At 47.8% G+C, this 24,904-nt stretch overlaps 2 protein-coding genes across 2 annotated transcripts in view; one reads left to right on the top strand and one right to left on the bottom strand.

Annotated features, from left to right (window-relative positions):
* Positions 1-12,878, top strand: part of LOC144932179 (R3H domain-containing protein 1-like) — a 116,810-nt gene extending 103,932 nt beyond the window's left edge. The window contains 7 exon segments of the mRNA XM_078856135.1: positions 6,491-6,660; positions 7,716-7,854; positions 8,780-8,877; positions 8,964-9,036; positions 9,707-10,089; positions 10,091-10,225; positions 10,227-12,878. Coding sequence (XP_078712261.1) covers positions 6,491-6,660; positions 7,716-7,854; positions 8,780-8,877; positions 8,964-9,036; positions 9,707-10,089; positions 10,091-10,225; positions 10,227-10,445 — 1,217 coding nt within the window. The 3' untranslated portion in view covers positions 10,446-12,878.
* Positions 12,879-18,262: 5,384 nt separating this feature from the next.
* LOC144932164 (uncharacterized) lies at positions 18,263-24,097 on the bottom strand. Its single transcript, XM_078856130.1, has 2 exons — positions 22,230-24,097; positions 18,263-18,412 (listed from the first exon to the last, which is right to left on the bottom strand). Exons 1-2 carry the CDS (start codon positions 23,586-23,588, stop codon positions 18,398-18,400), a joined length of 1,374 nt encoding a protein of 457 aa, XP_078712256.1. The 5' UTR covers positions 23,589-24,097; the 3' UTR covers positions 18,263-18,397.
* Positions 24,098-24,904: the final 807 nt, after the last annotated feature.

Here is a 24,904-nt window from a genome sequence, read left to right as displayed (position 1 = left end):
TTAATATATTCTTGAGACATTAAAAAAATTGCCTGTCCAGGTCGGTGTAAGACGATGCAGTCAGTGGTTTGTTCATGGCAGCTATATAATTGACCATGATATTGGCACATGATGCACTTTATTTGAAACCATTTTGGCTGCAGACATTTTATGTTTGCAAGTAAAACGCATGCAGCCACATACCAGTATTCCTTATCGTGCATTTTGGATGCTGCAGTGTTCACGGTGGCGTATCACGCCCAGGAATTATACTGCTTTTTAAATCTGTCTTGGGAAGCATTACATGAACAACTCTTATATAAAATTTATTTCGTTATTCTTACTTAATGTTGCCTTGCAAAGCACATGGAGGTATTTTATGTTCATATTGTTTACAAGTAAACAGCAGAATCATAAATTGCGTTTAATTGGCAATGTATTATTGCCGTTTTAAAATACCAGCTGGATTTTATATATATTCAACAGACTTCTGAACGATATTTGTATGCAGTACATGAACATTTATTACATACACAAAATGGACTTTGTGACATAATCTGCCATATAGATGGATACGAGGTGCTGAAAGCTCTTCTTTGAAGTCCCAGCGTGCCAGATATGTTTGTGCAGTTCAAAAATTTGATCGTTGTCCAGTTTGGATTTCCACCACATGTAATTGGACACACACACGGGCAGTCCTGTGATCGCGTGGATGAATTACACGAGATAGCACCAGCCACGCGCCACCCTTGATTTGCCATGCCCACCAGAGAGCAGCCTATATATAGATGAGATTGCCTCGCCCCAAATCCTGAAACCCAATTGCCACGACTACAGCAATGAAGGAGGAATGATTTAGTGCATCGAGTCAACTGCTAGAGCAAATATGGGCAAAACATGCTTGAAATTATAGTGTTTTTATATTTATTTTTATATTTTCCTCCCCTTGGAAAATGAAATTGGTAGTGGTTAGAAAGTAAACATGTTCCAGTAGAATTAATTTGTCTTGCATTAGCTTTATTGGTCACTAAACTTTATTTTTAAGTTTAATTGACTTTTTTCCCACAAGGTACCCAAGGTCTTACAGCATATTCCTGACTGTTGAGTTTAATCTTTCTATATAAAAGGGAAATTTGTGAATGTGTGTCTGTTATAAATGTTTAGCATACTTCCCGACATGCAACAATTTGGCATGTGGGTAGCTTCCAGACTGTACACAGTGCAAAAAGTATAAAAATAGACGGTGACGTCACATCTGTGATGTCACCCGCATGCGGCAGCGTCACGCAGTGTGCCTGCTGACGTCACGCATCCCCCCCCCACCCTCCGCGTAGGCCGTGTATTAATCCAAGACAAGTATCCAAGCCGGGTAGTATAAAGCTAGTGTGGGATAAAATCGAATTCCAAGTCTTGATTGAATGTATTCCATTCATGAGAAAGTTGCTACAGCCCACTCACAGCATACAGGCCAGAAGCACTGTTACTGTTTGGCAGTGAACAATCAAATGTAAAAATTTGTCCATGCTCAAATAATTTCACTATGTAACACAATTTTCGTTCCTGGGTAGTAAGTGTTATTTCGTAATTGCTTATGCCTAAAAAGTATTAGAAATGGCTATTATTCCACACAAACTTTGCTTTTGTGACCAGGACAGTGATATTTAGAAATTTACCTATTTTCAATGAGAAAACGTGCGACTTTGTGTCTTTTCATTCACATAAAGTCAGAAAAAACAACATATGAATCAAAATTAACATGTATTTATACTAAAGTAATACAAAAATTACTACAACAGATTTAAAAGCGAGTAGTTTTTCGAGATTTACGATTGTACTGTAAATCACTTTCACGAATCAGCCCCCAAATGTAGTCTCCCATCATGTTCTCGTTATACTGTCCTTGGTAGCGGCATTCAAAGTCCAGTATATCCTGGTGGAAGCGCTCGCCTTGCTCCGAGTACGCTCCCATGTTCTTGAATTTATCAAGATGAGCATCCAGGGTATGGACTTTGAGGGACATCCTACAGCCCATTGTGCCATAGTTCACCAGAATCTCAACCAGCTCTACATAGTTTTCGACCTTGTGATTGCCCATGAAGCCACGAACCACTGCAACAAAGCTGTTCCAAGCCGCTTTCTCATTACTAGTGAGCTTCTTGGGGAATTTATTGCACTCCAGGATCTTCTTTATCTGTGGTCCGATGAAGGCACGGGCTTTGACGTTTGCCCCAGATGGCTTAGGGAAGAAGTCTTGAAGGTACTTAAAGGCTGCCGAGTCCTTATCTACAGCTCTGACAAATTGTTTCATAAGGCCCAATTTGATGTGCAGTGGTGGCATCAGCACCTTCCGGGGGTCCACCAGTGGCCAGTCCCGCCTGTGTCAGTGCGCCTTGGTGTCTCTGCTGTCCCAAAGGCAAAGATTGCAGGGAAACTTGGTAAAACCGCCTTGGAGACCCATCAGGAATGCCACAATTTTGAAGTCTCCGATGACCTCCCAGCCGTACTCATCATACTTAAAGGCGTCCAGCAAGGTCTTAATGCTGTTGTAATCGTCTTTGAGGTGCACCGAGTGAGCCAGGGGAAGAGACGGGTACTTGTTATCATTATGGAATAGTACGTCTTTGAGGCTCCTGGATGAGCTGTCAATGAAGAGGCGCCACTCATTCTGGTTACAGGCGATTGCGATTGCCTCAACACTGGTCACATTGTGGCAGAAGCAGAGCCCATCTTGACGGGTGAAGAAGCTGTAAAAAAGGTTGGTGACGCTTCCTCTGATCTGCGGCTTGCACACTTTCATCCAACAAGTTCCACTGCTTGAGCCGAGACATCAAAAGCTCGGCATTGGACTTGGTGAGACCAAGATCTCTGATCAAGTCGTTGAGGTCTTTTTGGTTGGGGTAGTATGGGTTTCTCTCCTCAGCTCCACCTCTGAAATTGTCATCTGGATCTACAACGTCTTCCTCGCTCTCTGACTTGCTGCTCTCTCTCCGGAGGAGTGGGTACGGGGAGCTCATGGCAGTGTGGCACCAGGGCGATGGATGAAGGAAGGTCCGGATACGTGATGGCAGGTGCATTTTTGCCAGTCCGACGTTTGGAAGGGTCCACCATGCAGATGTAGCAGTTTTTTGAGTGGTCAGTAGGTTGAGTGGTCAGTACAAAAATACATTGATATCACCCATGACTAATGTGGAAGAGATTCTCGCAACATTTTTCATATATGATATATTTTTTCAATGACATTGAAAATTGTAAAACATTTTAAAATTAAAAACTCTTACCTTTCAGAGTTTTTTTGGCTTTGCTCGCAGGTGAAATGAGGTGCCCAGGGTTTGTCTTGATCCCCGACAGGCATGCCGAAATATGCCTTGTAGGCCTGACACATCTTAGCAGATGCTTCCACAGAGTACTTTTTCACACTTGTCTTAATAAATTGGCCGCAGACAGCAAAATGTATCTGCCGGATGCTTGCAGCCTCTTTATGCCATCTCAGAAAAATGCAGATATGTATCCACTTAGGCAGCTGGAACTAAACTGAACTGGTGGGCTTAAGGCCCCTGTATTTATACGACTTTATATTACTGGAAAATTCTAGAATGTTTTAGAAGTTACTCCAAGTTTACTCAGCACTTAATCTATCTGGAATATTCTGGAAAATAGGTAAATTTAAAAATATCACTGTCCTGGTCACAAAAGCAAAGTTTGTGGGGAATAATAGCCATTTTATGTACTTTTGAAGCATAAGCAATTAGGAAATAACACTTACTACCCAGGAACAGAAAAATGTTAAAAGTGTAATCATTGCGTGGTTATTACCTACATTGCTGACCCTGAACCAGAAGTGGAAATTCCACATATCCATTGTGGGGCCCTGTTTCTCCATAGCACAATTGCTGTTAATGGAGGCATGATAAGGTCTCAATTTACCACAGCCCAGAGTTTGAACATACAACTCTTTGATTGTGAGTCAAGCGCTCCCAGTGCTCTACCCCTTGAACTTAGTATACAGTTCGGAAAAATGCAACTACAGTATTTTGGCTCCTGCTCGTTATCATAATCACCCATTGTCTCTCTCCTGCTCAATGCAGGCCTCCACACACCAAACACCATCCATCACTGCCCTGAAATGGCTTGGTCCATGTCACAAATGCATATGAGAGGATTTCATCCCTTCATCTCCACCATGAACACCCTCCCAAGGTGTGTTTCCTCCTTCCGGTGCCACTCCTTCATTAGGCTCAACCTACTTCTAGCTTAGAGCGACTTGTCTTGCTCAACCAACCTTTCTTAAAAGTAAATATATTCTAAATGTGCTGATGCTCTCTGATCCACATGTTACTCTTTCTGTCTCTCGGTGTAATTCCTAGCACGTCGTTGGTCTCGCACGCGGTATGTGCCGTTTATCGCAAGGCACACGCCATGCTCGTGAAGATATTAAACTATACTATTAAACTATTGAAAATGTTACCAGGTAAGGCCCACTGAGCTATTTAGCTCTTTTTCAGAAATTACCTGGCCACAAATGGTAACTCAACGAATTGGTTGATCATGTTAAAATGTATAGTCTCCAAATACTCTAAAACGCACGCCGATTCTAAATGTGGAGGGAAAAATCGGAGGACCCGGAAACAAATCCACGGGATCACAGGGAGAGAGACATGCAAACTCCAAATACAGACAGTCATCGACTTACGAACACCTGACTTACAAACACCCGTACTTACGAACCTGCTCCCATGAAATAAAAAAAATGTACATTGACTTTGAAAAGCGAACGCGCAATTGCAAACTGAACCGCGGAACGATTTTATTCAGAGGAGCGATCCTGTACAAGATGTAATGAATCAGCCTTGTGCTGGAAATGAGTGTTTGCGTGTGTGTGCGTGAAAGTGTGAGTGTGTGGGGAGCGGGAGTGCTGCTCATGACCAACACCAGTTCCTGGTGGTGTGTAAACATCACCACTCGGGAGACAAAGGCAGACGGGCATGATGTTGGCCATACCGGCCTTCATAAGTGCTACTCGCTAACAGCACTTGCTGCTACAGTCTGTTCAGGCTATACGGGGAGTCTTTGTGTGTGTGTGGGGGGAGGTAGTGCAACGTTAGCTCGCTGTGCTACTAACTTGGCGACCGACGTTCAATTTCCTCTCACGATCAACACCAGTGACGATTATCAGAAATGGGACCTGGGCCTCCCCTAGGTCGACTCAGCATCAAATAAGTACCTAATGCGGTGTGTAAACATCGCCACTGGGGAGACAATCGTTGGGGTGTGTGTGGTTTTTTGTGTCTTTGTGTGTATGTCTGTGCGCGTGCGCTATTTGTGTGCAATTGGGGTGACTCATTGTGGCCCCCCTTCCGACAAGCAAATTAGCATCAAGAGACTCAAGCTAAGTGAAAATCAAACAGGTTTTTTCTATTCATGTTTCTTTATTTTATGTTTTATTTACTATACATTATAGTTTACAGTGTTACATGCAAATCTACAATTATTCTTTGTCTTGCCTCACGGCAGATGTGGAGCGTGCGTTCACAGGAAGTTCCTGTTTTTTTATGCTAATGTTGGTCACGTGACCAGGAAGTGACGATGTTAGATTTCCACTGTACCACGCGGGCGTCAGCCATTACACAGATAAGTCAAGATGGCGGCACGCATCGCATCTCAGTGAGACCACATCCGCACTTGTCCATTGTGGGAGCTTAAGAAGCATTATCTGTAAGTTGTTTATATTCCTATAATATTGGAAATGCTGTTGTAATGTTGGAATGACCGTTATAGCAATGTAAATGCCTTTATGGTGCCGTTAAGTTGTTGTAGTAAATACGAGGCCTAGTTAGTAACGAAGCCTGTGACTTTCCTTATTGTGGATGTTACTTGTGATTTAGTAGGTCGAGTCAGACTTGTGCCTATGTTGCGATCCTGAGAGTGATGACGAAGTATCTCATCCACAGTTTAGTGTTAAGTGTAATGCTGTACATTTGGGGTGCAGTGGGATGAATACACTATGTGCCTGTATGCAACGCACCAGCTTGTGCCTTTGTCTAGTTGTTCAGGGGTAATGTGGGGGCCTGGTCCTTCCAGGATCTATTGTTATCTAAGACAATGATCTGATGCTGTGGTGTTCATTGTGTGGGTGTTTCCGGATTATAACAGATGCTGTATCTGTGTTTTCTCACCAGTTTTACCTGTTACAATCAATAAATGACGATCGGAGTTGGACGGTCATCCTGGCTCCGAGGGTTTATTGAACACATGGTTATCTACTCGACTAGCGGTGCAACCCTTTTTGTTGAACTGTAACACATTTAAACGCAGTGAAATATTGTGTTCTGACTTACGAACCGTTCTACTTACGAACAGGCCTCAGCAACTAATTAGGTTGGTAAGCCGAGGACTGCCCGTATACAGCAGTCATTGGGGTCAGGATTTAACCTACGACCTTCTGTATACCAGGTGAGGTAGTTAACATCTCGCCACTGCGGGGTACGTGACGTTTCACTGCCTCCACTGCCAGGTCTGTCGCCGGGAGGGCATGGCGTGTTCCTGATGCAGCTCAGTCTGCCGAGTGGCGCCCACCCAGCGCACGCACCGTCTCCCACGCGCTGGGGCCAACGCCGAGGGCTGAGCCTGGACCAGAGGCTGCCTCGGGGAGCCGAGTTCAACCACGCCGACTTCCCTGTCCAGGTGGGCAGTGGAAACACGTGCTGCTAGCTACTGTTGTTATTATTGTTATGGGGAGGGTTCGAGTCTATATATAGCATCAATTATGATTCTGAGCAGCGCTTCAGAATAGGCAGTGCTTGTCTCTGCTGTTTAGAAGGGAGAAATTCCACATTCTCTTGACTGGGGAGAGTCTGCATAACACACTCACTTTTGACTTTCCCACAATGTATATTTATTGACTCTGAAGAGAGATAAAATAAACGTGTGTGTTTCTCTACGAGCTTAGACTGCTACAGAAATGAGCCAACGTTAAATGTGGGATCATTGTACCCGCATGACTACCAGAAGTTGGTCAAATAGGATGTCATCAAAAACGTTTGTGCTTTGTGGTATTCAATTTTAAATTCAGTGTGTTTATTATGCATAACATTTCTTGGAAAACTACGTGGTTTATTTTTTTAATTAAATGCCCGTCTGAAATTGTACATTTTCCCATGCACATGGTTGAATAGATTTGTCTAAATGAGAAGGTTATAACAGTGTCAAATCCCAAGTCAGTTCTGCAGGCTTTTAACACAGCCAAAGTAGAGGTTTCAAAGAAAATTTGTTGTAGTAGAACAAGTGGATATGAAACTCAGGTTCATGTGTAACCTTGGCCCTATTCAAATGAGGCCAGGGCAGCTCATGTAAGTAAAAGTGATATATTAGTTGCCTAATTTGGGGTAACTCACCTAAGCTTATAAAACCCATTGGAGCCCAATGTTTTTTGTACGCTATTTCTTGCAACATTATTCTCTTTCTTCTCCATCATCAGAAATGATGCCACGATGTTTGTTTATTTAATCACTTTAACATTGTTCATCATCGTACCTTTTTGTACATCTTCACGACAGTATGCTGAGTGTATGGTGGCTGCATGACCCATATGTACTCATCCACTTAATGAATCGCATCACGCGCTAGCCCCAACCATCACACCTCTGAGAGCTGTTCATGTGCCCCCCTGAGTGGCCTCACGCACTCGTGCCCCCTTCGCGAATGCAACGCCGGCAGCGTGCACTACTTTCCGCCCGCAGGGAAGCCCTCACCTCCACAGCCCCATGCTGTCGCCGTCGCAGTCGCCCTCTTCCACTCCGCTGGCCGCCCTGGGCTCCATCCGCTCAGGACTCCTGCCCTTGCCCATAGTGCAACACCGGCATATTGCGCCCATGCATGGTGAGAGCACCAGCGCAAGCATAACGCCAACCCCGGCCTTTATCGTCGTAACAAACGGGTCACTCCTTTCAGAGTAGCTTGGCTGCTCGACGCTTACATTTGAGTTACAATAGGTGAGAATCATTGTTCCGACATACACAAGTGAAGAGGTATTGCAGTGGATGTTGCACTCTGCTATGTGCTCGCAGTGACATGAGTTAGATTCCAAGCCATGGCTAAGATCAGTGGTGAGTTATATCTGAACTGGTCCTGCCCCCCCCCACCTTCCGCTTCACCAATCCACACTGACCATGTTGGTGATGTTCGGTCGACTAATCAACCACCATGACTGTTAAGGCATGGAGAGGGCTTCATTGAGCAGTGGATTAACAAAGTGCTGGAACTTATTTAGTTTATTAGCTCTAAATTTGTTGCAAAAATTGACCAAATCTCATTATGTCATACTGTGTGTTGTTCTTTCTAAATTCAGAGATAGTTGTTTGGACTTATGTTTAATGTTGTAACGGATTTTTATCATCCAGAAACTTGGATTCCATTGGAACACTTTGAATGAAATGCCAGTATCGTTATCTTTGCCTTCAGTAAACAAAACAACAGCCATTTGGGCTCGTTTTTGGCTTTTCCACCAGTGCCTTAGCAGCACGGCCTGTGCCATTTTGTACAGTTCAGACTTGCGAGGCAGACTGTGAACCAGAAATACACTCAGGTGATAGCCTCTGTGCTTTCGTGTGTGCATGCTGATGTGTCTAACACAGCACGAGAGCAGAAATCCCCACTGGGATCTTAATTGAAAAATGTTCAACTGCAATCACAGTTTTCTTTTTCCCCACCCTCTCTGGACGCCAATGTAGAGTTATCGTCTTCATGCGCAGATTTAAAACCGAGGAGTTCAATCTTTAATAGCAAGCTGCTCTAAATTTTGCAGGCGATATCCGATATCCACTGCTGGGCCCTCATTTGCAGTACAACTCCCAGCCGTGCAGCTTGCAGCCACAGACCCCACACTCCATGTCTATGCAGCAGGTGAGTGTGTTTTGTTGTCACTATTAACGGCAAGTGTTTTGGCGTTTCGCTGATTTACCAAACGATTAATATTCTGTGTGCATCAGGTGAGACTTGGCGGACGAGGGAGGCGGATGCCACACAAAGCACTCTCCGAGGACGCCAGCTCCGTGGAGCCAGGTGGCGATGGTTAACGCAGCGGCACCTCTCCAAGCACGACCCAGATGACTCTGCCATTGGTTTCCCTCCCGTGACCACCCTCCCCCCTCTCCCTACCCGAGCGGCCGGTGTTCCTCTCCCCGTGTACAGAGTTCTGAGATAGTCGTGTTTAAACTTTGTAAGTCATAACTACGGCACAGTTGTCATATTTAAATTAAACGTGTTTCTAAAGTAGGCTCTCAGAAATTGTGTTGAAACTTTTTATAGCTACACACGCTAGCAACGGTAGCTATTTTTTAAACCTCCCGATTGGCTTGGTGATGGAATTATTTACGATTCGTAATTGACGAACGATTGTAACAAATTGTTGGTGACAACAGCAGTTGGAAGTGACATTAAAGATAAGGCATTCAACGATTCATCAATGCATCAATTAAAATTGGTTATTGTGTTTACGACAAATGCATCAAATGTTGTGAGTCAGTGTTCATTATTTACCGCTAATATAAATTATACAGATAAAAAGCTGTCACGACGTCAAATTAACACTGCACAGAATCGCTGGGCATTGGATCGATACATGCCTATTAGGATACCATTTTAAAGGGACCCCATTGGCCTTTGTGTGAGAGCAGGGGGCAGGGGAGCACTCGCCTGTTGACAGATGTCGATGTTGTGACGGCCCGCACAGCAGTGCTGGGCGGGGGTACCACGCTGCAGGTGACCGACCTGCCGGCTGGCATCTCTCGCTTCGAGGTTGACTCGCTCCTCAGCAAGCTGTCGGCCGCCGGTGGTGAGCTGCACTGGTTCAGGGACGCCAAGTTGGATGACGTAGTGGCCACCGCCATTCGTCCCAACAGACATTACGGCGCCGCCAGTGACGTGACTAAGCCTCAGTGGGAGGCACCAGCCAGGGACTGCACGCCGCACTGGGAATCGAGCGAGGCCTCCACGCGTGGTGCCGCCGCCGTGCCATTGCAGCCGAATGCAGACAGGAAGGCGGCGAACCCTGCGACGGTGCCCAAGCACGCGGACTCCAACGCTGTGAGCGCGTGCCAGGGGAATGGCGCGTACCCCCGACACAAGCAGCCAGGGGCACGGCGGTAGCAAGGGGCACCAGCAGCAGCAGGACGTGGCAGACCAGCGTGACCGGGACCTGGCCTCCAACTACAAAGTAGTGGCAGTGTTCCCCAGCCACCAGCAGGCCCAAGGCTGCCTTGGCCAGGCTTGGCCACGGATCCAGCAAAAGGTATCGATTGAGGTCGTTCTGGTACCGTTACAAGGAGCTGGCCCCCATGGAGAGGGCCAGCTCACACGCGGGATCGAAACGAGTAAATATATACTCTTTGGTTCTTTTGGTAAAGTCACGTAGAAAAATAATAGTAGATCACGACGTTTCGATCGCCACACAAGTGGTCGTCCTCAGGTGAGGTCGACCGTTTGTGTGGCGATCGAAATGTCGTGATCTACTGTTATTTTTCCACGTGACTTTACCGAAAGAACCAAAGAGTATATACAAGGAGCACACGCACCATGAACACGTTCACTTACCGTGACCCAGCACACAGAGCTTGCTTTTTAAAGAAGCCTCTTTTATTCTCACTAAATGCACAAGTTAATATTGTCCTTGCTGTCGAACACTTTGGTGTTGTATTGCAACATTACATTTCTGCCATTTTTTTTTTACATTTTGAAAAAGGTTTATCTCAACATTATATGCAAGAGTTTAACAAATACATATAACGTCTAATAACATGAACAGCTAATACTGCTGAGACGCCAATGAGATTAGATGCCGCAGATTCAGTATTAAAGTCGACTCGCGCAGGTGATGCTTGTGGGAGTCGCTGCCCAGCAGAAGGAACTTTTTCTGGTCGCTCAAATTCAGCGGAAATCTCCAGCATCCAGCGCTGCCACTCTCCAGTCATTTAAAATGACTGCAAAGCAATATTCTCTGGCGGTGCACGTGCCGCGCCCACTCGTTGAGAGTGGTTTTGCGGTTCCTACCGTCGCAGTCTCAGCTGCACAGGCGCGTGACCTAAATTTGCATGCTGTAATGCAGCAGCGTTGTCACGCGCAGACGCCGCAACAATCTGCATGGGATTAGTTTGCAAATGTTTTGCTCGGCACCCAGCTGCAATTGTTTGAAAGTTTTTTTTGTTGTCCAGCATTGGCTCCTGCTGCTTAATAACATGCCCATGTGGATATTCTTTTTTTTGCATGATGGTCCATTTCATCGTTAGCTGCGTTGCTTATTTTGTGCGTCCGATTTCTTTGTGTTTTTTGTTTGGCATTTTTTTTCGGGGGGAAGGCAAGGTTTTCCTCGATTTGTTTATATGCTTAGAAAATTCCCACACCATATACACAGCTCAGCATGGCATAGGTTCTGCAGGCACTACATTTGAGAAAATCACGAAAGTAAAAAAAATCTTCTCCATCAAGTCATCACAGGCATATTTTATGGATTTACATCCATTCAGAGATTGCTGCTTCCTTCGATGCTGTATGGAGGCAGTTATACTTTTTATAGGTTAATAATGGTGTTTTCAAGGTGCTGTAAAGATGTAGACAAGGGACAGCATGTTAACATCTAATCACATGGGTTCATCCCTGCGCTGTCGGGTAGAACTATGTTTAATACGCTGAGTTCATCTTGTGCCTCTCGGCATCAAATGGCAATTTAAATATTTTCATTTGAACATAAGGTGAGAAACAAACAGCAAAGTGGGTGTTGGAATTAAAGTAAGACTGATCAAATCCATCCAAACCTGCCGAGTAGTGCACAAGAGCACAGCGGGCAGTCCTGAGTGCAACTACGCACCGGTTGCAGTGAGTGATCCACAGCCTCCACGTTAACCTAAAGATAGATGGAAAAATGAGTCAACATTTTGTTCCATTGGACACCTCTGGGACATGTTGGTGTTCAATTATTGCCACGCCGTTGTTTTTCTCCAACTTGTGCTTATTTCCTTTTGGATTTTTTTTGTAAAGTTGAAGCAAAATTCTGATGCACAGTTGGGGCGGATTGCCTCTGTTGCGTTGAAGTGCGTGCGTGGCCCTCCGTAACAGCTGCGTCGGCGCACTCGCCACAGAGCCACTTTCAATGGAGTCAACGGTTCTATTCTTGCAGCTGCTTGGTAATTTTTCCCTGTGACATTTTCAAGATTTTTGTCAAAATAAACCCAACTCATTTTGAGAGAGAGATAAACAAAAGAGAGACAAACGAAAGAACATTGCAATACCTGATTTTTTTGTTATAACTTAAGCCACTCTGGGCACTCTTCGTGGAACAGAGGTCGTGAATCTCATTGGCTTTCACTGGTGAAATAAAGGACGGTAAAGTGAGTTTTTTTTGTTTTGCGAATCATCAGCTGCAGGCATCGGTAGCCACACGCCACCATGCATCCCCTTTCGTTCACTCACGCGGCTCATTCCCCCCCCCACAAACACCAGCGTGGCACAGGCGGCAGGAGGCTCCCACCCGGCCGAGCCAGAAGCACAGTACCTCTGCTCCAGTGCAGCTCACGCTGTCCACTCATTGGCGTTAATTGGCGCTGTACAACGCCGAATTGGATGTTTGTTGTTCATGCGCACACGCGGGGTAGCGTCCGCTTGGGTGCCGACCAAAATTTAGGTTTTGAGTTGCGCTGAACCCGCGGCATCATTTCTCCCCGGCGTGACCCTCCATGTGGTCGCAGCATCCGCGACACTTTTCTCTCTCGAGGTTCAATGTTTATCGACACTCCCAGATGTAGCTGCCACGAGTCGACGTCGTCAGTTCAGTTGTACATTATGTAATTGTTGTGATAACCAAACTAAATTATATTAAAGAACAAATTGAATAAAGTGTAACGTTTGGCCCAGTTGTGTTTCGCTTTGATTTATTTGGCGTTTGTGCGAGTTATTTTGGGGTGATTAAAAGCGTCCAAAAATTGCTGTCGAATTTAAATAAAAAAAATAAAGCTTAGCAATGTCAACCGCTGTGCTTTGAAGTGGGCACTGCATTCCAGCCCTACTGTTGAAGTGATGTGTTTGTGCCATGCATTTTGACTACTTGTGTTGTGGTTATTGCAAACATGATCCCTCATATAAAGGTGTCAGTTTTTGTACCAGTTGAAAGGGTAAAAACCTATTACTATATTTTGCCACTGGTAAAGGAGGTCCCATAGTGTAAATGCTTACCCCGAGCTCTCAATACTCTGATAGTGCGCTGTTTTTGAGTTGTACGCCTTTTGGCGACATCTGGTCCAACACCAATGGAGACTCGGCTCTAAGAAAATCTGTCTCGGGTGTGGACCTATCAACTTCAAGGACAGTGCTTATCATTGTCAGAGTTGTTTCTTTTTGTTTGCATTTTGACTGCTTGTGTTGTGGTTATTGCAAACATGATCCCTTGTATAAAGGTGTCAGTTTTTGTACCAGATCAAAGGGTAAAACCCTATTACTACTGTTCCTATCATAATCAAGTCGACATGCGCGTTTCAATTGCTTGTAAAGTTTAAACTTTTGATGAGTAAAATTTGCTCGTCGAGATTTGCAGATGAATGGTGAAATTTGTATTAGAATTTAAGACTAGGATTTGTATTATTTATACGTGAAATGCCATGTCATGCATATTCTACATTGCCTAGGACCTTACCTTTTTTCGATTGATATAAGATACCACTCCCTTCATATTGTGAGCCTTTAGTTTACAAAGGAGCGCTACAAGCTATTTCATATTATACTAAGTTCCAATTCCTCAAAAGCTAAATATTATTTTAGCGTGGAATAGTTTTGATGATTACAAACGTCCTACTAACACATAATGGCATCTAAACCATGAGATTGGTAAGAGCAAATAGAGATAGCCCTGCTATATAATTGGAAATCTGATCGTATTTTGTCATGCTATTGACTACCATGTGTTGATAATTATCTTTAGCTATTCTTGGTCATCGATTAGGATAATAGTGATATTAAAGGAGCGCCCCACGGTTTTATTTTTTAGTTATAAATGTAAAATGATATTCTGATCAGCTGGTGACGGCTGAAAAAAGGTTATTTTTAACTTTTGAGTGCACTTTAAAAGAAAACCGTTGGTTTAAAAAAAAATGAAGGTGTTTCTTTTTAAATTTCTAGTCTTAATTTTAACAATGATTTTTTCACGAGGAATATTGTTTGATACTTTTTAGAAATACTGTACTTGCAAAAAATAGACTCAGTCTAAGACTAAGTCTAAGACTAAGTCTACTTCTTTTGTGGACCTTACCTTTTATAGTGCGATCCGAGAGCACTGTTCTTAACTGGATACATTTCCTTGATGTTGTTTACAATGTACTTAACCATATTTGTGCGTATAAGATGTTGAGACACAAATCGAGTTTCTTAAACTTGGTTGAAGATTTTTAACGTTATCAATTTGTGGTAATGCTTCATTATAACATGGTGTCTTTCCGGTTAGTTTTAGGTTGTCCAAATCTTCAATTGGAAATCCATCCAGCGAGCGAACACAACTTAAGGCAACATATGCGTGACCTGCTTTCGAAGAGCTTTGATCCCAAGTACACGAATGCATTATCCACTGGACATCCTTGCATTTTGTGCAGTGTCGATGGCCATGATAAAATAAGTGGCAGCATTCTTCGTTCAGCTGTACCATAGCCACGAGTAGCAGGAACTGAACTGATTTCGGCTTAATTTGGTGTGTGTCGTCCTTGCCAAAGTCTATTGCAACTATTTCAGGTATTTGTCTTTCGTGCAATTGTGCACGACTAAGAATAGAGCAAGTGATTTTTCGGATATATCCAACAGCACCATTTACAAGTCATTTCGAGACATCAATGTTGGATCTTAACATGACTTTGGCTCCTATAAATATTAGCAATTCACGTGGCAAGCCTCCAGTCTTATTGATGTCCTTTGGAATTATTGTGTTTTTTTCGATATTTTCAACATTTCTTGCGGCATCCACTAATTAGTCTTGTGCTGTTGTTGTGTACATATGGGTCTTAAAGCTCTGAAGTATTGAAACATTGCTTCATTATGAGCATTAACTTGATTCTTCGTTGGATAGATTCGCATAGCTGTATCTATGGTAAACTCTCCAATTGGTTGTTGAAGACGTCTGCTTTCCAATACTGCAAAATGCTCAGCTCTTATTTCTCCAACTCGCAGTGCATTGAATATACTGATGAACATATTATCACCTTGCTTTCTCATATTTGCTTTCAGCTCGCACAGTGTGAATAAGCTCCATACATGAGTGGCTGGTTGTAGATGTTCTGGCTGACCATATATCGGAGTGACAGTTGTGTGTTTTGGTCTAACTGGAGGAAGCTGCATCAAATCGCCAAAGAACAAGACACTGATACCACCGAACAATTGATCGTACTTATTCTTCAGCTGTCGAAGACGCATATCAATCATGCATAGCCTCTGATATGAGACCATTGATATGTCATCGATGATGATTCAATGTCCTTCCATTGTAATGTCGGGTTAATGGTGACATGGTAGCGCTTCAACCATGTCTTTGAACAGGCAATTTGAATGTGGAATGAATAGTTGATCCATCGATAAGGCGCGCAGCGACTTCAGATAACGCACAGACTATGACAGCTTTCTTTGCAAAGCAACGATTGCTTTGATATTTCAACAATTTCAGTCGGAATGTTTTGGCCACTGAAGACTCTTAAGTGTTCACGAGAGTCTTCACTCTCAGGGTCTTCATGCAAATGTATGTTAACGCTTTTTGCGACCATTCGAAACATTTCCTGTTGTCCTACATTCATTGCTGTATGTGCCGATTGGAATTGTTTTTCATCCATTGGCACATCTGCCGCCTCTTCTTCTTCATCTTCCATTTGAACTGGTACAGCTTCTTCGAGATTGTTGAGTGCATGAACTTGATGTAATGCGTTCTCCAGTTGTCTGTCGCGTTCACAATGTACTTGCATATGGTCACTCATCTGTTTGAGCTGTTGTTCATTTGCCAGAAATGCTTCCTTTGCAGTATCAAATCCTTGCAATAACTCTTGTTAACTTCTGTTTGGTTTTTATTGAACCAGAAGGCTACAATAGTAGTTTTCATGATCTGTTGCAAGCCCAAGTTATGGCACTCTAGCAACTGCTGGAACAGTTCTTTTCAGCATTTGTGTTCTATCAGTGAGCGTGATGATCTCTCTTTCTCTTGCAGAGTTTTCTACCTCTTCATATGCATCTTAATCGATATTAACTTGAATATCGTCTTGTGCTTTTGCATAATGTGGTTCTAACAACATTGCAAACTCTACCAAGCACATTTCTTGATATTGAAAAGGACGCTTTTCGTATCTTTCAAAGATGTTGGCGCAATATCCAGATGCCTGACCTTGTTCATTGAATCTCAAAACATGGCAGCTCGCGTTTTCGAGTATTGAGGAAGAATCATTTTCTTGAACTCGCTCGAAGTTTGAGATGACAATCGGAATACACATTCACTAGCTCAAACCTGTCGCTATTTCATTATTCTCATGCAGATCTTGAACAGTTTGCGCGACACATCATTTTCTTCAAGTCGAATTTGCTGTATTGCTTGTCGGATTCCTGGGGAAAGTTATGTAGGTTCAGATTTTGCAATGTACTTTGCAATATAGTACGCGATTGACTCATTTGATCCGCATGGCTGGATGTCCATATTTCCTTTGCAGAGGTTGAGTAGTGTAGGATTGTAATTGTTAATCCATCAGTCTTCATATCTTTGCTTCAGCAAGCATATTCGACCACCATTGCTAATGAAGTCATCAGATGTTTTAAGAGACGATGCGGGTTTCAGCACAAACTTGTCGTAGAAATTTGAAGCGGCACGCTATTGATGAGTCGTCATCATTCTTCTTGCATGTGTTTGTATGATGGTGAACCTGACACTTTTTCACAAGCTCATATAGCTCAGAAGTCTCGTCCGGCTTTTTTGCTTTGCACACTTAATCAATTTAGTTGATTCCCTCAGGTGTATTGAATGAGGGATGATCTTCTATCCACACCAGCATGTGTAGATGTGGACTTCTACGGTTTTGGAACTCGATTCGCCACTAGTAATCCTTCAATCGACCACCAAACACTTCATGATTATTTGTCAATAATTTCATAAGTGCGTTAAATAGAATCATGAAGTGTCGAGTGACTGACATGATACTGTTCGATAAATCGTTGTGTGGCATGTATGTTGAGTTAATTTTGATCTTCATCGGGTCTTTCATCAGCTATTAAGAGTGCCTTGCGCATATCAAGCCAATTCAAATAATTCCAACAGATGTCCCGAAGTATGTTGGTGGTCCTATTGAACGTATTTGTCCGATCAATTCATTCAGCACTGTTTGCCAATATGCAGCTGATCCTCGAAGGTTCTTAAGGTAGAGGTGGAGATCTTCTACTCTACCATGTTGTCCTTGAACCTTCTTTCCACAAGCTGAGATGTTAGATTGGATGTGTAACAGGTTCCGGAGACACTTGTAGAGGTAACTTCTTTATTACAATACAACACTCCAACAGTCCAACAGTCCAACAGTCCAACAGTCCTGATACTCTGTTACAGCCTAGGTACACAGCCTAGCTACACAGCCTAGATACTCTACTCTGGCTACGCTCCGGAACTCGCCCTCACAAGGTCGTAGAGTCGGGAGTTCCAGAGTCCCAGCGCTGGCTCTCACAGCATCCCCGGGTCTTCAGATGGCTGGTCGTGGGTCTTGGGTCTTGAGTTACAACTGGGCCCCGATCGTCCAGGGAGCTCTCCTTTTATGCCTGGTACAACGAGGGGTGGGGCCGTGTGCGCCCCCAGATATCCCACAGAGCACACACAGCCCCCCCCTTTGGCGGCGCCAAGGGGATTAAGCGTCTGGACCCCCTGGGAACTCAACGCCTGGCGCCCAGAGGCTTAGCGTCTGGACCCACCTGGGAACCCAGAGCCCCCAGCAGCCCCTCCCTTCTTATGTCACTACATTACCCCCCTCTACGTAGCCTCCAGCCGACCCGGCTGTCAAAAAAAAATACAATTGTACAAGAAATTATTTGTTAACCATCAGAATGAGTGTGTGACAAATCAAGAAAAAAAAATGAGAAGAAAGCGCCTCTCCCCCTCCTGTGGTCACCGATGCAGAACAACACTGTATAAACACATATATGCAGGATGAACGCACGCCCCAATCGCCCACTATACATGATGGAAAAGTGAGTGGCGTCGCGTTGGGACGAGAGTTCGTGGGCGGGGGTCATGAAAATCGTTTGAGTTTTGAGCGAGTCCGAGTGGCAGGTCCATCGGTCGCGACGGAGGCAGGAGGGGACCGACGACCCGCTGTTGCGCTTGTGTCCTGGGTCGCTGATCCCGCGGGCAAGCTTGTTCCCGCTGGGTCGGCCGTGGCGGATTTCATTCCCAAGGCACCTGAGGGCGGGGCAGCGGGACCTGCCCGAGAGTTAGAAGCAGCATCATCGCGGCGCGACTCGTCAGACATGTCGCGCTCTCGGCCCCGGAGATGTGAAGGAGGTGTGTAGGGTTGAATGTAAGGTTTTAGACGTGACGGGTGCACGAACCAACGTCGCTTGCCATGCTGGATCCTGACACACTGCGGGCGGAGAACGCGAATAATAACAACCGGCCCTCTCCAAGGCTTAAGCAGTTTTGAGGAAGTAGCCAATGGTACCTGCGGGCAGTGGAGCCAGGCGCGGTCCCCTTCTACCCAAACGTGGCGGGATGTGCGGAGATTCCGCAACCGCTCGTTGGCAAGCTGACGGGCTTCTGAGTTATTTTGAGCAGCCTCCCGGGCATCTACGAGACGACGCACATTAGCACGGATGTGGTCGGCAATCTTAGCCTTAGGTGCGGGCTGTTTAATGTGCAATTGTACGTCGATTGGGGGGCAAACCTCCCTACCATACATTAGATAGAATGGCGAGTACCCCGTGGCAGCATGGGGCGCCATTCTATAGGCGGCCAAGACACCAGGTATGTGGAGATCCCAATCAGTCTGTGACTCAGACACCTGGTGGCTTAGCATGGAGGTAAGTGTCCTATGTAATCGCTCGACCATACCGTCAGTCTGGGGGTGATATGGCGAGGTGCGAATTTTGTGTGTCCCTAGCAGGTTGCACACATCCCGCAACAGGGTGGAAGAGAAATTTTTCCCTTGGTCGGTCAGCAGGCGTTCGGGAGCACCCTTGTCCAGGACGTAGCCCTGGAAAAAGGCCTCTGTAATGGCTGCTGCAGACTGGTTGGGGAGTGGCCAGGCCATGGCCCATCGGGTAAAATATTCGACCCCAACCAAAAGGTACTTATTACCCCGAGGAGTAGCGGGAAACGGACCCAAAATATCCAATGCGACGATCTCATTGACCCGGGAAACTTTAATGGATTGGAGCGGCGGGCAGGACGGCCTAGCAGGTGGTTTCCGCCGTGCACATTCTGTGCAACCTTGCACAAGGTCAGCCACATCGTTTGCCATGCCCGGCCAGAAAAATTCCAATTGGATTTTAGCTAGTGTTTTCTGAACACCCAAGTGCAAGAGGCGACTGTGGGTTTCCCACACAAGTCGCCCCCGCAGGGAGGTGGGCACCACCAATGTGTGGGATTGGGACCCCCCATCCCAATGCATGAGGACGCCTTCCCGGATGACATATGATACGGGGCCCCCCTGCCCCCTGTGACCCTCGGCATCCCTAGCGCGGCGTCTCAATTTGAGGAGGGAGACGTCTTCCATCTGAAGACGTCCCCAGTCGTCCAACCCGAGGCCCAGCAATGCGTCCTGCGGAACTTGCGTGGAGGGAGCCCCGTGGTCCCCGACCCCATCCCCGGCCGCGGCCGCAAGGGATGGGGGCGGTACCCCGTCAGGCTGCCTACAACGCCCCGCACCCAAAAAACAAGCACAGCGCCCATTGTTCGGCAGTCGCGACAACCCGTCGGCGTTCCCGTGTTGAATCCCCTTGCGGTAAATGACAGTGAACGCAAAGTCCTGGAGGATCTCGAGCCAACGCGAGAGCTGTCCAGATGGTTGGTCCACTCGCAAGGCGTATTGTAGCGCCGCGTGGTCGGAGCGTACTGTGAAATGCCTGCCATACACGTATGGCCTGTACTGCTTTATGAAAAAAACGATAGCAAGCAATTCGCGGCGCGTCACGCAGTAACGTTGCTCCGCGGGCGACAGCACCCTGCTGCCATAGGCGACGACGCGCTCCACTCCATTGACAATTTGCGACAGCACCCCTCCAATTCCGGTGTTGCTGGCGTCTGTATCCAGAATGAACGGAGTGGTAAAATCTGGATAAGACAGGGTAGGAGCATCGACCAGTGCTTTTCGGACGGCATTGAATGATGCCTGTTCTAACTCTCCCCATCGGAATTTGACCCCTTTGGCCGTTAATGCGTGGAGGGGCTTCGCAATAGATGCGAATCCCGCAACAAATCGTCGATAATATGAGGCGAAGCCGATAAAACTCCGCACCTCCCCAACAGAGGTAGGAGTTGGCCATGAGCGCACGCAATTTGTCTTTTCGGGGTCCGTGGCAATTCCCGAGCGGCTGACAATATGGCCCAAATAACGAACCGAATCCCTCATGAGGTGGCATTTTTGCGGTTTGAATTTGAGGTTAGCCGCTCGCATTTTAAGGAAAACTGCCTTCAATCGCGTGAGGTGTTCATCAAAAGTTTTGCTGAACACGATTACATCGTCGAGGTAGATTAGGCAAGAATCCCACTGGAGCCCAGCGAGGACCAGCTCCATCAGGCGCTGGAACGTCGCCGGGGCCGAGTGAAGACCCATGGGAAGTCTGTTGAATTGGAACAGTCCCTGCGGCGTGCGAAAGGCCGTCTTTGGTTTGGATGCGTCATCAAGGGGTAGCTGCCAAAACCCCGAGAGGAGATCCAAGGTGGAGAAGTAATGCGCACCTGCTAAGGCATCGAGCGACTCGTCCATCCTGGGAAGCGGGTAGGCGTCGGCCACCGAAATCTTATTAAGTTTCCTGAAGTCAACACAAAAGCGGAGGCTCCCGTCGTGCTTCTTAACAAGAACGATCGGCGCCCCCCATGGGCTATTTGATGGCGCAATGACATCGGCCGCCAACATATCGTTGACGGCCACCCGTACATGTTCCTTTTCGGCCGGGCTCAACCGGAATGGGTTTTGACGAATTGGAGCGGCATCACCCGTGTCGATGTGGTGGCTTAGCAATTTAGTGCAGCCAATGTCGAATTTGCTTTGACTGAAAACGTCGGCGAAATCGCTCAGCAGCGTGCGTAATTTAGCATGTTGTAATGGTGACAAATCGGCAGAAGTGGAGCAAAGCGCGTCGAGCCATCCTGTGTCAGGACCTGGCTTGGCAACGGAAGAGAACTCGCCCCCTACGTGACCCACGATCACATCTTCTGGCGGGGCTGGCGTCGCGTGAGCAAGCACCATTCCCTGACAGATAACGGCCGTTTCCAATCCCGCGTTAAGGACCTGGATAAAGGGGTCGTGGTCGCTTCGCACGAGCGTTTGTGCACACACGAGGTCCGACACCCGCTCAGCTGAACGCGAAGGCCCGATCACAGCACCCCCCATGAACGCGTCGTAATCAAGGGGTTTACGAAACCGGAGGGGAACTAACATCTGAGAGCCAGGAGGAATGTGAATTGTGCACGCCGCCAACGCCTGCACCGTCGTAGATGCGGAGTGCAACCGAGTGGGTGTGGGTAGGAAGGCCATGCGTCGGCCGGAGGGGAGCTCAATACACCCTTTGTTAATGAGAATTTTAATGGGCATCTTCCCCAAGAAATCTGTTCCGAGGAGGCACGGAACGGCGAGGGTTGATGAGACCAAAATGGGCCCAACTAATTGGACGTCAGCAATGCGGATCTGAGCATTGATCCGTCCGGTGATGCCCAACGAACCCCCATTTGCGGCATAGCATGGCACATCAACTGGCTGCAAGGGACGGCATATATCGGGCAAAATGTTATAAATTATGTCTGAAATGATGGTCGCCGACGCACCCGTATCGATCAACATACGAACATCAACGCCCTCGATGGAACCCACTACGGCAGAGGACCCTGCCGCAGCGGCAACGACCCTATGGGCCAACTCGGACCATTGACCCGGTCCGAGCGCCCGGTTGTTCAATGATGGGCCCGAATCCCCCTCCTCAGAAGCATGACCCCCCTGTGTGGTGTGAGGGTGCGTGCTTGTTGTAAGTGGGGGCCGAGAGTGCGAGGTGTCGTGACTCGCCTGGGTATGCCGAGGATACGGTGGTGGCCGAGGCGCCGGAGGTCCTGAAGTCCGGCGTCGGGGGACCCGGCAGCCGGACGCCACATGGCCCCGAAGGCCACAGTTGTGGCAGACGATGGACGCTCCGTCCTGGCGCGAGGTTGGCCGGTCCCGCTGGTGGTGATCTCGCTGGGATCGCCAGTTGGACGATCCGCGATTTTCTGTTGCTGCGAAGGCCTGATGAGGCCCCGAATGCACGTCATAGGCTTGTGCATCAGGTGGGCCTGCGCAGGCGGCGATGGTCGTGTCCTCATCGCAATGTAGGTGTGCTTGGATGCACCTGGCAGCACGTAGCGACGTGAAGTCGTCGTCGTCGTCGGCTGTCGGCATGGCAACTCGAAGCTGGCGGGCCAAGCTCATGAGCTTCTGCAGCACGAGTGACTCCACAGCGTCTTCATCCATGCGAGGGTAGGCAACCTTCGCCATGGCCAGCAGCGCGCTGCGGTACCCCATCGCCGACTCGGAGGCCTTCTTCCTCCTCGCATCGAAGCGGTGACGTGCTTCGGATGGGGGTCCATAAATCAGCCGCATCTGATGAAGGGCATCCGTGAGCGTGGCACGTTTTGCGCGTGGCACAGTAAGGAGTGCTGCGAGGGAGTCGTCGTCGAGCATGGCCGGGAGGCCTTGGAGCGCTTCATACTCCGACCAGCCGGACGTCTCTATAAGAGAGACGAACCGGCGTTCGAACGCTGCCCACTCACCCCCCTCTGAAGAAAATGCCTTGAGTGCCGGCAGGCGTTGCTGGACGTGAGCCAAGCTTTCGTTGCCTGGCAACCCGGCTGAAGCTGGCTTCGCGTTCGCAGCGCTGTCACCCGGCGGTGAGGGACGCAGCGCTGATGACGCGGCGTTGCTTGGTTGCAACCAGCTGTCACCCGGCGGTGAGGGACGCAGCGCTGATGACGCGGCGTCATCGGGTTGGCCCACGCTGGGCCCGGAAGTGACGTCGCTCCCAGCGGCCACTGCTCCCCCCGCAGAAGTGACGACACACCCGGATGTATTTGCGGCGGGAACGGCCGCCATCTTTGTGTGGGAGCCGGCGGGATGGTGCGGCCGCTGCGCCTCCTCTCTCCCTGCTGTCTCCGCCTGTGAGCGACGCATGTCGTCCAGGATGGAGACGGTGGCGTGGAGCAGCTCGGTGAGGCGAAGCAGCGTTTCCTCCATTGCTGCTCCCGACGCTGGAGGAAGATCGGCAGGTATGGTGGACGACTGCTGAGCCGGCGGTGCAGCGTCGCTGTCGGCCCGAGTTGGCTGCCCCGTCGCCGCTTGCTCCTCAACATCGCCGTCAGGACTGAAGGTACGTGGCTTACTTCTTGTCTCCATTGCCACTTCTGACGCCAAATGTAACAGGTTCCGGAGACACTTGTAGAGGTAACTTCTTTATTACAATACAACACTCCAACAGTCCAACAGTCCAACAGTCCAACAGTCCTGATACTCTGTTACAGCCTAGGTACACAGCCTAGCTACACAGCCTAGATACTCTACTCTGGCTACGCTCCGGAACTCGCCCTCACAAGGTCGTAGAGTCGGGAGTTCCAGAGTCCCAGCGCTGGCTCTCACAGCATCCCCGGGTCTTCAGATGGCTGGTCGTGGGTCTTGGGTCTTGAGTTACAACTGGGCCCCGATCGTCCAGGGAGCTCTCCTTTTATGCCTGGTACAACGAGGGGTGGGGCCGTGTGCGCCCCCAGATATCCCACAGAGCACACACAGCCCCCCCCTTTGGCGGCGCCAAGGGGATTAAGCGTCTGGACCCCCTGGGAACTCAACGCCTGGCGCCCAGAGGCTTAGCGTCTGGACCCACCTGGGAACCCAGAGCCCCCAGCAGCCCCTCCCTTCTTATGTCACTACAGATGTGATAATACTCGAACATTGATAATGCGTAGAAGAGGTAGTCGTTTCGTTGAAATGCTGTATCACTACCCACAATTCTGAATTAAAAGTAGTCCAATGGAGTGATTCTGATAGGTATTACATCTTTGAGTCCATTGTAGAACCATGCAAACTCTTCAACTTTCAAATCATGTGCTTTGTTGGCAATGTTGTTGGTTGTTTTAAGCCTTATTTCGTGAGTATTATCACAGACTTCGTATTCATCCTCCACATTTGGCTGATCACAATCTATGGAAGCCATGACTGATGTTTGTACAGGCATCGATTCCACTTGTGCTGTCATAGTTTCTTGCATTGCCTCTCGTAGATGTGGTGATGCATCTTCTCCTTCTCGCATTCCTGGATTGACAATGTTGTTGGGGCCGCTGGCCGCCGCGGTCCCTCCTTGCTGCGCGCCGACGGCAGGGGTTCCGTCGTTTGCCGACCCCTCGCTGGTCTGCGACCAGTTGCTGCCGTCGCTGGGCTCATCGCCCGACGGCTCCCCTCCCTGGTCCGCCCCTCCGCGAGCTCGCGTGAGAGGCATAGCTCGTCGCCCGCTCTCGTTCACCTGTAAAGGCTGCGTTGTCTCTCCGCCAATCACACGCTCTGAACGGGGGTCAGGGGTCGGAGGGCGAACGACGCTGTCCTCACACCACGCGCGTCCCTGCGGCGATAGACGGACCGGGAACCTGCGGACGCACCGACCCCCCCCCCACGCTACGAGCGCACACACCTACACACAGCACCACGCGCTTTCACCCACTCGT

Source organism: Lampetra fluviatilis, chromosome 1, assembly GCF_964198595.1.
Source record: "Lampetra fluviatilis chromosome 1, kcLamFluv1.1, whole genome shotgun sequence".
Taxonomy (NCBI): Eukaryota; Metazoa; Chordata; class Hyperoartia; order Petromyzontiformes; family Petromyzontidae; genus Lampetra; species Lampetra fluviatilis.
This window is presented reverse-complemented; position numbering and strand designations above follow the sequence as displayed.

Excerpts from the sequence above, each read along its gene's own strand:
- LOC144932164 (XM_078856130.1), bottom strand. The coding sequence starts at position 23,588 with ATGGAGACAAGAAGTAAGCCACGTACCTTCAGTCCTGACGGCGATGTT.